The sequence below is a fragment of the Lathamus discolor genome, chromosome 10 (genome assembly GCF_037157495.1).
Source record: "Lathamus discolor isolate bLatDis1 chromosome 10, bLatDis1.hap1, whole genome shotgun sequence".
NCBI classification, from domain to species: Eukaryota; Metazoa; Chordata; class Aves; order Psittaciformes; family Psittacidae; genus Lathamus; species Lathamus discolor.
The window spans coordinates 8,059,825-8,073,530 of NC_088893.1; the positions used below are offsets into that span (position 1 = coordinate 8,059,825).

At 43.3% G+C, this 13,706-nt stretch overlaps 1 protein-coding gene across 18 annotated transcripts in view; it reads left to right on the forward strand.

Moving 5' to 3' along the window:
• Positions 1-13,706, forward strand: part of ANKHD1 (ankyrin repeat and KH domain containing 1) — a 104,153-nt gene that overhangs the window by 78,279 nt on the left and 12,168 nt on the right. For 14 of the 18 annotated variants that reach the window (XM_065690493.1, XM_065690495.1, XM_065690496.1 and 11 more), the window contains 13 exons: positions 229-371; positions 1,131-1,344; positions 2,968-3,143; positions 3,763-3,925; positions 4,845-4,940; positions 5,198-5,314; positions 5,761-5,935; positions 6,213-6,666; positions 7,091-7,168; positions 8,372-8,518; positions 9,983-10,093; positions 11,421-11,570; positions 11,870-13,485. In XM_065690493.1, coding sequence (XP_065546565.1) covers positions 229-371; positions 1,131-1,344; positions 2,968-3,143; positions 3,763-3,925; positions 4,845-4,940; positions 5,198-5,314; positions 5,761-5,935; positions 6,213-6,666; positions 7,091-7,168; positions 8,372-8,518; positions 9,983-10,093; positions 11,421-11,570; positions 11,870-13,485 — 3,640 coding nt within the window. The remainder of the gene's footprint in view (positions 1-228; positions 372-1,130; positions 1,345-2,967; positions 3,144-3,762; positions 3,926-4,844; positions 4,941-5,197; positions 5,315-5,760; positions 5,936-6,212; positions 6,667-7,090; positions 7,169-8,371; positions 8,519-9,982; positions 10,094-11,420; positions 11,571-11,869; positions 13,486-13,706) is intronic. The other 4 variants (XM_065690502.1, XM_065690503.1, XM_065690491.1 and 1 more) reach the window with 1 other exon arrangement.

Here is a 13,706-nt window from a genome sequence, read left to right on the forward strand (position 1 = left end):
TCCTGCCTGCTCTGTAGAACCCACACAGATCAGCTGATGCTAAGTCTGCACAGCCTATGTGTAAAAATAAAGCCAAACAGGATAGAGATTTTCACATAGAATCATATCTATTGACAAAAGAAACTGGTAGCACACTGGGAGGTTTTGAACACGTGATGACATCATTTCACTTCCTGGATAACAGTGAAGGCCACTGTATATCTTTTAATGTGCATGCTCTCCTTTCAGGTGGTTGATCTGCTGTTGGCCCGGGGAGCAAACAAAGAACATAGGAATGTGTCTGACTATACACCATTAAGCCTTGCTGCATCTGGTGGCTATGTTAATATCATCAAGATTCTTCTCAATGCTGGGGCAGAAATCAATTCCAGGTAATGTGCTGTGTACACCCAGTGAGCTGCAGCACAGCACAGACCCTCTGCTGCTGGCTGCACACTGAGGCTGGGACCTCTGGTGCTTTCAGACCTCCTCACAGCCTTTCTACATGGTGTTAGCTTGTATGTTCACCTTATCTTAGTGCTTTTAAATTGCATTTAGCTATCACAACCTTCATTTCCCTTTTACCTAAATTTTCAGGAATTATTGTAGTATGGAAACCTATTCCTTCTCTTTCCCACCATTCTGCGATATAGTAGCCAAGCTATTTCTGATAGAATCAGGTTAAAGAACCAGCCAAAGCAGTCTGGGCAACTCTGTGTGTGTGTCAGTAAGACCAACAAATGTATACAGCTATATCACCTAAGCCTCCTCTTTATTCATTTTAAGGAAACTAATGTATATTTTATCTAGTTACAGTAGTGCTAGAAGGATGTTTTTTCCAAATGAATCAGTGTAACCTTGATTTTCTTTTAATATATATATATAGTTGAAAGCTTATGCGTGCTTCAGCCCTCTGAATGTCTAGAAGGTGACATATTTTCCTCGTGTATAAATTGGAGTTGTCTATTGCGTGTAGTTAATCTGCTGGTTTCTCCTTATAATTCAGAGATGTTAGTATTTTAGGTCAGTGCCTATATTTGTGTAAGTTATATGTCCCTTTCTGGCTTCCAACAAAGTATTTTGGTCCTCTTGGATACACTTAGGTTTCCCAGAGCATTCCTGGGAGCTGCAGTTTGTCTCTTTCCCCTCAGGACTGGCAGCAAGCTCGGCATTTCTCCTCTCATGCTGGCTGCTATGAATGGCCACGTCCCTGCTGTGAAGCTACTGCTGGACATGGGGTCTGATATTAATGCCCAAATTGAGACCAACCGGAACACAGCTCTCACCCTGGCCTGCTTCCAGGGCCGAGCAGAGGTTGTCAGTCTGCTCTTGGACAGGAAGGCCAATGTCGAGCACAGGGCAAAGGTACGTGTGGGAATTGTCTTTCCTCATGACTTCTACCAGGTGATTTCTCTGAGTCATCAAGTTGCTTCAAATTTTCCTGTTCCTTTGAGCTTCTCCAGAAGCAGAGGACTACTTCTCTTATAAGTCCTCCTTCTCAGAGGACTTATTACATCATAGAATCTTAGAACAGTTAGGGTTGGAAAGGAGCTTAAGATCATCTAGTTCCAAGCCCCTGCCATGGGCAGGGACATCTCACACTAAACCATGTCCCCCAAGGCTCTGTCCAACCCGGCCTTGAACACCACCAGGGATGGAGCATTCACAGCTTCCCTGGGCAACCCATTCCAGTGCCTCACCACCCTTACAGGAAAGAATTTCCTCCTTATATCCGATCTAAACTTCCCCTGTTTAAGTTTGAACCCATTACCCCTTGTCCTATCACTACAGTCCCTAATGAAGAGTCCCTCCCCAGCATCCTTATAGGCCCCCTATAAGGACTTACTAAATGTCCTGAAATAAGATTGGAGGTCTTCTGAACAAAAAAAATAGAAGTACCGGTGGTGATGAATTCTTTGCACTAGAGAAAAGCTGCCTGGTCCTCCTGAATTCTGAATGAAACTTAGATTGACTTTTGTTCTGTAGTACTGAAAAACTTTTCAGGTTGAAGCTTGACATGACGCTTTTAACAGATACAGATTTTTACATGTAAGTGAAGTCCAGGCAAGAAGAGAACAGTGGTGCTTACACTGATTCTCAGGTAGAACAGTTTTTTTTTTTGTCTACAACAGAAGTAGCGCAATCAAACTTTGTAAAGCTTTTACGTTGCTGTAGAACCCATGGCTTCAGCACTGTGACTTTCTGTGCCTCTGAAATGCTCCACAGGTCCCATCCTTTGGTACTCTGGGACAGCTTTGTGTCTCCTGCCATAAAGCAAGCTTAAGGCTTGTGTAGACAGCCAGACTGATTTCCCCAGCACAAAGGAAGTTTTGGTAACTCCTAAGGCTGCTGAAATAATTGCTGTGTCTGTTTACCCTGCCTGCTCCTGGAATGACTGTGGCTGGAGGAAAGGGGATATGGATAAAAGCCAGCTCTGCAATGGTCAGTTGGGCATGTTGGCAGCTGGTGTAAGTTTATTTCGCAGTCTAGCCTGGCAACTGAGCTGGGCCCAGGTCAGTCTCAGTGCTAAGGCAGGCTACAGAGAAGCTGAAAGAGCCAATTTCTGAGCATTTCTGTAGAAACACTTTTGTCTTCATTTGGATTTGGTCTAACATCTGGTTTAGAGATCCTGTTGTAAACGTTGGTTTTGCTGTTCAGACAGGTATCTGGTGGTGCTTAGTCAACATTTCCCTGGGTTTGTATAAGTCAAAGCCCAAAAGTATTTGGTGTTTGGGGGTTTTTTGTTTGGGTTTGGGGTGGGGTCTTTTGGTTGCGTGTTTTGGGGGGATTTCTTGTATGGGGTTTTTTGGTGGGTTTAGGGGTTTTCTTTCTTTTTAGAAAGAGACTGCTTGAAGTTAGGCTCCTAAACCAAATATAAACCAGCTAAATAAAAAAATCTGATTTCTTTATGTAGAAATCATTTATGTGTTATCCAAAGAAGGTACACTGTACACATGTCAAACTGCATAGCTCTTTTTCTTTGCACAGACTGGTCTCACACCTCTGATGGAAGCAGCTTCGGGAGGATATGCAGAGGTTGGAAGGGTTCTCCTTGATAAAGGAGCGGATGTTAATGCTCCACCTGTGCCTTCCTCAAGAGATACAGCTTTAACAATTGCAGCAGATAAGGGTCACTACAAGTTCTGTGAGCTCCTGATTAATCGGTAAATCACTTCTTTTCATGAGTGTCACACTTACTCTGTAGCTGTGTCCATCTGTTGCAGATGTCTCCTGCATCTGAGAGCAAAGGGAATGGGAAGTTTTAGAAGCACAATGTTGCTTCTGTTCCCTACTCTCCAGTGTTATCCTGGAGTATCCTGCTACTGTAGTGTTAATTAAGCTGAGCAGGCAGCTGGGGCCAAAAGTAAGCAAATAGCATCTGGCTAGGCAGCTCTCTTGGCTGTGTATTAAGCCAGCAATTCACACGTGAGCGTTTCCCCACTGTCACTTGGGGGGCAAAGGCTGGCAGTAGCTCTCGAGCTCTTCAAGAAGAGCCTAAAATATCAAGGGGTTGCTTGGTCCTGTGGGTAGACACCACATTCATGATAATGTAAAGGACTCGCTGTTGCTGTGGTGCATCAAGTGAGCGTGTGTTTCTGTGAGGGAGGTTTAAATAATCCCTTTTTCACTACAGTACAACTTAAACAGCAGGCTTCAGGGACAGAATTTCTCTATCTAGCCACTGTATTTCAGGAATTGAAGTTGAATAAAGTACTTGGATCTCTTGTGATCTTACTTCCTGACTTCCACCTTTACTTATTCCCTGTTTCACTGGATTTTTAGAGGAGCACATATTGATGTTCGTAACAAGAAAGGAAACACACCCCTGTGGTTGGCTGCTAATGGGGGTCACTATGATGTGGTTCAGCTGCTTGTGCAAGCAGGAGCAGATGTGGATGCTGCGGATAACCGGAAAATTACACCTCTTATGTCAGCATTTCGTAAGGTAGGAAACCAGCTTAATTGTATGTGTCAGTGAGAAATGTAGAAATGTTTGCAAATCAGTTTGTCATTTGGTCTTAAATCTGAATGCTTGGATTTGGAAGAATCAAATATAACACAGCAAAATAACTATTTAGATAAAATGCCGTCATCTGAGTATGTCACACAGGTCTCATTTTTGAGGGGTGAAAACCTTTCTTCCATAAAGAATGTTAAGTTTTATTTCCAGTTATGCACTGTTCAAAAACTGTTACTGCTTGAGATTTCACTGCCTTAATATTGGGATAGTCCCTTCTAAATTCCTGCAGATTGTACTGCTTGTCTCAGATCTGCTTTTGAGAGGAACAGACTACCAGCCTGTAACAAGCTTGTCCTGAATCTTCTGTGCTTCTGTTCTGTTCCTAACTTGAGTGGAACATTTTTTGTAGTTGAAGAGGGTTACAGCTTTTCTTCTTGGCAGGCAAGGACATTGGTTTCCTCAGTTTTGTTGGAATCATAGAATAGTTAGGGTTGGAAAGGACCTTAAGATCATCTAGTTCCAACCCCCCTGCCATGGGCAGGGACACCTCCCACTAAATCGTGTCACCTGAACATGGATGTTGGATGTAAGGAAAATAGCTATAGCAGAGGAATTTATTAATGGTGGCTGCTTTAACTTCAACAGCATATCAAATAAGTGTACAGCTTTTTTGACAAACAGCAATACTGAGCATGCCACTGCTGGCCCTCAGTTGCTTTCAAATAACTTCAAAGGCAACAGGTGAATGCTTTCTGTGTGTTTGCACAGGGTAGCCCATCAGTGATACCTTCCTTCCCAAACAGTACCAGACATGTTCATTGGACTGAGTGATACTAAACTTCTCAACTTTGATCATGAAAATAGAGTTGTGTACAAGAGATTAGAATTTTCTTTGGTGTTCTAGGGGCATGTGAAGGTAGTTCAGTTCCTGGTGAAAGAAGTTAACCAGTTCCCTTCGGACATTGAGTGCATGCGATACATAGCGACAATAACAGACAAGGTGAGTTTGACTTGGGGAAAAGACCCTGATAATTTATTTTCACTGTAATTATACATGAGAATTTCTCCTATATTTGAAAACTGAACGTACATGTTCACTCATGCACGTAAATAAATATATCCGCATATAGAGTGCAATTCAGTTGAAATGGTTTGTATGGTTATTAATAGAAGGATGCTGCTGTCACATTGTTAGAGTAAGCCTCACTCCTCAGTTGTAGTTTATTATGGAGATAGTAAGACAAGTCTGCATTCCAGGACCTGTTGAAAAAATGTCACCAGTGTGTGGAAACAATTGTGAAAGCTAAAGACCAGCAGGCTGCAGAAGCAAATAAGAATGCAACTATACTGCTGAAGGAGTTGGACCTGGAAAAAGTGAGTAGAGAATTGCTGCCACACAGCATAAGGGTTTGAGCTCTATATTAAAAATAAGTGATTAAAATTACAGTTTTCCTGTAAAATACTCTGGAAGATCTTTTTGATTCAAAGATGTGAACATCGCTACAGAAATATTAATGACATAATTTTGAGAAAGGACTGAGCTGGTGAGAGATTTTGTTATTTTTACAGTAAAATTATGTTTTTATACCGTCTCTGTTTTGGTTGTTATTGTGTTGGAATTCCTTAGAAGTTTGGGGACCAGCTAATCCTTTTGTTCCATAAGGTCTGCCCAGTTTCCATGTAAACGATTCAGTATGCGACAAAGCCATTTTAATCCATCCTGCCCTCTCCTTTCTTCATCCCACCCAGATTTTTAGGGAAGATCAGAATTAGAATTTAGTCTGTGTAAAAATGTTTAAATATGGATCCTTTTCTCCTAGTCAAGAGAGGAGAGCAGGAAACAAGCTCTTGCGGCTAAAAGGGAGAAAAGAAAGGAAAAGAGAAAGAAGAAGAAAGAGGAACAAAAAAGAAAACAAGAAGAAGATGAAGAAAACAAGCCTAAAGAAACTCTGGAACTGCAAGAGGATGATGATGAAGAAGAAAATGATGATGAAGGTAAAGAACAAGTGTTTCTATGAACAATTAGTAGTTGTGGGAGTGACTTTATTTAACCATCTGGGTAAGGGAATCTGTTGACAGCTGCCTTCTGTGGTACTGCAGCATCCTTGCACAGCCTCTGCCCTGGCTTTGCCCTCTGCAAAGTTCAAAGCAAAACCCCTTTGTTCACACACAGAGACATCCTCAGCCGTATTGCAAAGGGCAAACCTTCAGTCAGGGCACTGATTCCTGTATCATGTGCACTTTGATTGTATGTCAACTGTTTTCCTTTTAGTGGAGCAAGAAATTCCTATAGAGCCTCCTAGTGCAACTACAACAACCACCATTGGGATTTCTGCAACTTCCACTACTTTCACAAATGCCTTTGGGAAGAAGAGAGCTAATGTGGTGACTACCCCCAGCACAAACAGGAAAAACAAGAAAAACAAAACAAAAGAGACTCCTCAGAACATGCAGATAATTTTGCCAGATCAGCATATATCTCTAGCCCAGCAAAAAGCAGATAAAAATAAAATAAACGGAGAGCCAAGAGGTGGTGGTGCGAGCGGGAATAGTGATTCGGATAACTTGGATAGCACAGACTGCAATAGTGAAAGCAGCAGTGGAGGGAAGAGCCAGGAGCTGAACTTCACAATGGATACGAACTCCTCGGAGCGGCGCTACGCCTCCCTGCTTATCCCCTCTCAGGAAGAGAAAACAAGCACCTCAGCTTCAAAAACACCCACAAGGTGAGGCTGCCACGTTGCTCCTGTCATTTCACAGTGTTACTTAAGCCAACGTAGACTTTCTGTAGCTGAAGCTTTACACCAGCTGGTACGTTCCCAAAGTCTTGAGGGACTGAGTTTGCTTGGGTTTTGTGGCTGTTAAATAATCTGTTGAGTTTGTTGAACATAACGTCTTTAAACTGGTACAGATAAGGTTTACTTTCTTTTTGCATTGCTGGCTAGTTTTTAACACAACTTCAGCAAAACAACTGGTTTTCTCTGCACTATTTAATCATCCATGTTGCGTTGTCAACTTTATTAGAATAGATTTTAAAGTGAATATGCTGGATATTACTTACAATTTATTTACAGAAGTGGCTTCATTACATTTTGATTGGTTTATGGTTTCATCACTAACTCATTTGGATTGCAATCTTTTTGTTTTAAGGAGGGAGGAGGTTGATGACTCTGAGCATTTCACCTGCCAGGTTGATGGCCAGTTTGACTTAAACTTGTCAAGCCAGAGGTGAGAGTCAAAAGAACTGGACGAATGTACAGGGGCCGTGTGAATGGTGTGGAAGATGGTTCAGTTGCCAGGGAATGTGCTAATAACTTTTATAACTCCAGTTTCCAAGTAGGTCATTGGCCTGAATCAAAAAGCTGAGATCCCCTCTGAATCTGTAGTGTTTGCTTATTTTTATATATAAGTAGCATGAGGCTCATCCTCTATAGTTTTCTTTCTTTTCCTACATTAAGGGAGGGCAGAGGGTGTGGGGCTTGATGTGCAGGACACCTGCCTGAGAACCCAGCTTCAGGGAGAACACAAACAGTATGGGATGAGAAAGGGCAGCAACTGGGAAGGCTGTCACCAGGGAGCAGTTGGGACTTACTTTTTCCTCTTCCTTTTTCCCCAGATTGAAATTAGATGCAGAATGAGGGGATTTGCTTATTTTGGATTACCTTAATGTTAGAAATTATTGTTCTATTTTAGGAACATAATTTGTTCCTACCTTGGACCTGTCTCCTACAAAAGCCCTGGAATCCTGTGCAGTTCACACCAGCAGGACTAACTAAATGCATATTCATAACTCCCTGTTAGAAGTGGTGCTTCTGCTAGATGAAGTACGCCTAAGAAACAAGACCTTATCTAAATACCAAAATGGGGCTAGTGTATTTTACTGACCTCTGCAGGTGCTCTTTGGCTCTTGCACTAGGCAGACTTTGAAAATTATTTCTAAATTTGCTCTTCCCAAATTCCTATTCTCTGTAGTCATGGACATACTGATGACAAGGCTGCTGTAGCTGAAACTTAGACTTGGTAATGATGCTTTGCAGAAAACTTACCTACAGAAGAACCACAATGAGCTTCATTCTTTTCTTTCATATCCATTTTCTTGTTTTCTTTGCCTCAATCTTAACTGAAGCATGAGGTCTTCCTCCAAGCTATGGCACAGGTGTGCTAGATTGAATCACATAAGGGTAGTTTTTCAGTCATTTATGAAGATTTTGCCTGTGTTTTTGTACTTCAGTTTAGCACTCCGCTGTTTGAAGCAAAGGTATAGGCTGTGGACTGAAGGTAAAAGAACTACCTAGAAAGTCACACAACAGTTTGTCCAGGTAGAGAATAAGAATGAATGTAGTTCATGCTAGTAGTTTTAAAGTGCAAAATGTACACTGGAATGCTGTAATTTTATTGTGTAATGTGTAATCAGCACGTTTCTGTTCCCAGACTTGATGGTGAAGGTCATTCGAATTCTTTGTCAACTACTTATAAACCTGTTTCCCTGCCTCTGACCTCTCCAAATGTGAAGCTGAATCTGACTAGTCCGAAAAGAGGCCAGAAAAGAGAAGAGGGCTGGAAAGAAGTGGTTAGAAGGTAAAGACTTCAATTGTATGTTAGAAGCTGTCTGTGAACTTTTTGGCTTGTGATTATTCTCAAACGTAGGATGTCTAGAAAGCTTATTTGTGTAATTAATTTAGTAGAAAATCTACCCCCTTACTCTTGCAGTGCTGTGAAAACAAACTGCAACTTTTAATGTGTAGCAATTCCTCGCTAACTTAACATTAATGGGTTACGAACATTTTACTTGGCACAGGGGTTTTCTTTCCCTGTGACTGGAGTAAAGGATGTGGGGCTAAAATAAAAGGGGGAGGGAGCAGATGGCAGTGGAAAGCTCCTACACTGGATGATTACCTACACTTGAACTAAAGGCAGGATCGATGTTGGTAGAGGAGAGGTGGAGGATCTCTTCAAGGCTAAAATTCATTGTGCTTTAGACAGTGACATTGATCTCTGATTCCATGGAACATTTGTCACATTGAAGTGAGTGCCAGAGCTGCAATTAGATGAAAGATTTTCTACAGAGCAAACTTTCCTTTTGAAAATGTACTGGGTTTTATTACGTGGCCATTAACACCCCAGTACCTTTTCTGTAACCTTTATGACATCTTACTACAAGTAATAACTTGTTACTTGTTACTACTTGTTCTACTACTGGTTCTACTTGTAACTAGAAGTGATAATCTGGCTTTCCTTTTTGTTCCCTTTATCAAAAAGGAATACATCCTGGAGGTAGAAGTGTCAGATGCTCTGGGTGCACTCATGATGCCCTCCTGCTTTTGTGTTCTGCAATGATAGTGACCAAATATGCTTGTTTTGGAGAATTTTAGGGTGTGTGCAAAGAACGTAATTGTACAGAGGATTTAATGCATTCACATTAGTGGAAGCCATGGACTGTTCAAAACAGTTTAGTCTGGAAAAATTTAAGTGTTTGAACTCTTAGAGAGTTGATTCAGTCTGTGCCTTTTGTTGTGTTCACCAGTGGGGCTCTCCACTGTGACATGGCCTTGCTTACACATATGGTTGCAGACTGCCCACCACGTGGTGAGTCCTGCAGCCGTGAGACCATTCAACAGTCAGCTGACTTTTCCAGAGCTTCACACAGACTCCACCGTGGATCCTGGAGCTGTTCCGTCTCTCCTCCTTGGGTCTCTTGAGTTTCATAGGCTTGGTTCAGCTGGTTGGTTGGGTATTGCCTGCTCTTCTGCTGGAGATGGTAGGGTTCTAGAGATGGCATTCAGAATCTGGCCTTTCGTAAGAAATTCTGCACTGGTGTTTGCTGTGTCTTGACTTTTGAAGCATGTGTCCTGCCAAAGAGCTTTTTGCCAACTTCAGATGCACATGCAAAATGCCCAGGAGCTGCATGCCTTCAAGTCCTAAAGCCTCTCCTGGTCTCAACAAGAATTCTTCTCCTTCCCTCTCCCCATGAGTAACAACCTGGCTAGAAGGGAAGTCTGTCAAACAATTAACCAATGCAAACATCCCTTCTGCCCTTGACAGGCAAGTAGGAAGAGTTTTGAAAGACCCTCCCCCGAGCAACACTCTGCAGCCAACACCAATTGAGCAATTTCAGCTGCAGAGAGGAGGGCGTTGCTGCTCGGGAGCAAAAAGGTACCGTTTGGGGCACTTGTCAAGGTAAAAACAATCAAGCTTGGTGGGTGGGGAGGGAAACAGCAGTGGGTGATGAGTGGGAAGGGGCTTGGGCACTAGGGTGAGCTCTCCTGGAGGATGAATGTCTCCATAGGTGGTGGCATGGGGTGGAAGCAACCAGAGGTATGGTTAGGAGGCCTGTGATTAATGTGGGTGTATCTTGAGAGCTAGGTGAAGATGCAAACTCTGGTTTGGGGAGGGAGTGACTGGGATGTCTATCTTGAGAGAGGAGCCTTTGGGGGTGTAGAGGAAAAGAAAGCCCGAGGCATGGCAGAGGGGGTTGGAACAAATTTTCTAAGTTCCCAAGGCTGGAATAGCTAGACAAAGCTGAAGCCTTTTCAGGGTGTGCTGTTGGTCTGTACAGTGTCCAGAGGGGCCTGCACTTTGGTCACAGTGGTTTCTGAAACACCTTTGAGTCCTCTGTAATTGTTAAGTGTTGAACTATCACACATCACTGATAAGCTTGAAAGCAGTGTATGGGCTTGAGAGGTCCAGCCCATGCACCAGTCAGTGTGACACAGAGAGACCTTGGCTGGGGTCTGGATGCAAGCACAGGTTCATGTTCAAGACTTCCCAGTTCTGTGCCTGCACTGACCCACCAAAACTACATGAATTATAAAGTCCTCAGTTGATGTGTTTCTCTGAACACGTGGGTCAGTGTTGTGCCTGCTTCTGAAAGTCTGTGCTGCCTTCAAGGTGCCTTCCAGCAGCTCCTTAAATCACAGAACTGCACAATTTAACAGTCTTCTATCCACCTTGCATGGTGTCGCCAATAAACTTTCTGATCTTGAGGCCTGAGGTGAGCACTAAAAGGGTTGTCAATGCAAGTGTTACAGACCTTTTCCCTGAGAAAGTGTTAGAAAACCACCTTCTCCTTGCTGTGAAGCTTTGCTATAAATGATCAAAGCAGCTAAGCCATGGACTTTTATATTTGAAAGCAGCACTATTTATGTAAGCTTAGGTTGGGGAGCTAAGGATTTGTCTCACTTTGAAGAATACACATGGTAAGATAAAATCCCCAGGTGTTTCTGAAGCAGTGTGAGGCAGACACAGCTGTTTTAAAACAGTGGCAGAATAAATGATTCTCGGGATTATCTGGTACTGAGAGTGATGAGTGATTTGAGTGGAGGAGTATGAGAGGCTCCAAAGGGTGAAGAAGTGATCAGCAGAAAACCACTTGCTGCCCTGAAACTTACACTGTTGCTTCAGCCCCTTGTCAGACAGCAAGGGACTTTTGTATGTCTTTGAATTTTGAATACATCTCAGATTTGTGATCTTTGTGATATAGGTCAAAGAAGTTGTCTGTCCCAGCTTCCGTTGTATCTAGAATAATGGGAAGAGGTGGGTGCAACATCACAGCAATTCAAGATGTCACTGGTGCCCATATTGACGTTGATAAGCAAAAGGATAAGAATGGAGAGAGAATGATCACTATAAGGTACGGTATCTGGAAATGAAAGTCTTGAGTTAGTCCACAATGTCATTTATGTGGAAGTTTGCTTTTAAGACAGGGCATATTTAGCTTCTTTGTTCTAGAAGAGAACATACATTACTGCTGCCAAAGTATGCTGAAAGTCTGCATCAGATATAATCATGAAGATATGCAAAAGTCAAAAAATAACTTAGTGGAGTGCACATGCAGTAGGCTTGCAGATCAGCATAAAATTGAGGCTATGGAACATTGCACAAAGTGGGGGTTCTTTTTGCAAAAGATAAATCTGCTTGTATTTAATCTAGGGGTGGTACGGAGTCGACACGATACGCAGTGCAGCTCATCAATGCCCTCATTCAAGATCCTGCCAAGGAACTGGAAGACTTGATTCCTAAAACTCACATAAGAACCCCTGCTTCGAGTAGCAAATCAATCCATGCAAACTTTTCATCTGGGGTCAGCACCGCAACTGCTTCAAACAAGAACTCCTTTCCCCTCGGAGCACCGCCCCTCGTCACATCGCAGTCATCAACACTATCTACTTTCCAGCCTACCAACAAACTGAACAAGAATGTCCCAGCCAATGTGCGCTCATCTTTTCCAGTGTCTCTTCCTCTAGCTTATTCTCACCCTCATTTTGCCTTGCTGGCTGCCCAAACTATGCAACAGATCCGGCACCCTCGCTTACCTATGGCCCAGTTTGGAGGAACTTTTTCGCCTTCACCGAACACTTGGGGACCATTCCCAGTGAGACCAGTTAACCCTGGCAGCACAAACAGCTCTCCAAAGCATAACAGTTCGAGTCGTGTAGGTAATCAGAATGGAAATATCCTACAGACAGAGTCTCCTGGATTAGCTACTTCTACTTGTCCCATTACTGTCTCTTCTGTAGCTGCTTCCACCCAGCCGCTGTGCGTGACCAGTAATCGGACTCCCTCGTCTGTCAGGAAGCAGTTGTTTGCCTGCGTTCCCAAGACAAGTGCTGCAGCAACAGCAATCTCAACTGTGACGAGCACCTGTAGCACTATGCCTTCAGCTTCCTCTGCTCCCCCAAGCAATGGGCAAGTGCCCCCAGCATTTCTGCCATCTAATGCTCCCCAAGCGCAGCATTCCGCGCTGAAAGCGGACTCTTTCTCAGCTGTCTCAGCACCCAAAGAGAAGGTGGCAGCACCAGACCAGCCCGCTGCAAGTGCGTGTGCACCGACTTCAGTTGCAAGTAGTTGCAGTATGTCAGCAAGCAGCAACTCGGGAGTCACTGAAACGCGCCCTTTGAGCAGCCCTGCTCCGCTAAACAGTGTCCAAGATGAAATACTGCCAACCAGCATGTCAGAGATCAGTCCTTCCGTGCCGATGCCTTTTTCATCCAGCTCAGAAACTGCTCCTTTAAGCTTAGCGTCACCCAGGTCAGTCGTTGCAGATAATCAGGACAACAGTAACTTACCTCAAGTAGCTGTACCAGCACCTCGAGTTACTCACAGGATGCAGTCCAGAGGTTCTTTCTATTCAGTGGTACCAAATGCAAACCTCCATCAAGATCCTCAGTCTATTTTTGTTACGAATCAAGTTCCTTTAACACCTTCTCAAGGTCCACCTGCTGCAGTGCAGCTTTCGTCAGCCATGAACGTTATGAACGGTTCTCAGATGCACATTAACCCAGCAAACAAATCATTGCCTCCTACCTTTGGGCCAGCAACGCTCTTCAATCACTTTAGTAGTCTTTTTGATAGCAACCAGGTGCCAGCTAACCAAGGATGGGGAGACTGTCCACTCTCAACCCGAGCAGCAGCTGACCCATCCTTCACTGTTCAGTCTACCTTTCTGAATAACTCTGTGCTAGGACATGTGGAAAATGTGCATCCTGACAACTCCAAGGCTCCTGGTTTCAGGCCACCTTCCCAGCGGGTTTCGACTAGTCCTGTAGGTAAGTCATTACAGTCATGCACTGGACAAAATTCTTTCTCCAGCCATTACACTTTGATCATCTCAAACTGAGAAGTAGTTTACAAATGACAGTTAGAGAATACTAACGTAATAATAGTGGCCTACTGTTTCCAAGTGCTCTTTAAAACATTGATGATTTTTCCCCCTCTTTTCTTCAGCTCTTTTAGGATATTAGGTGCTGGGAACATTGCAGACATTCCA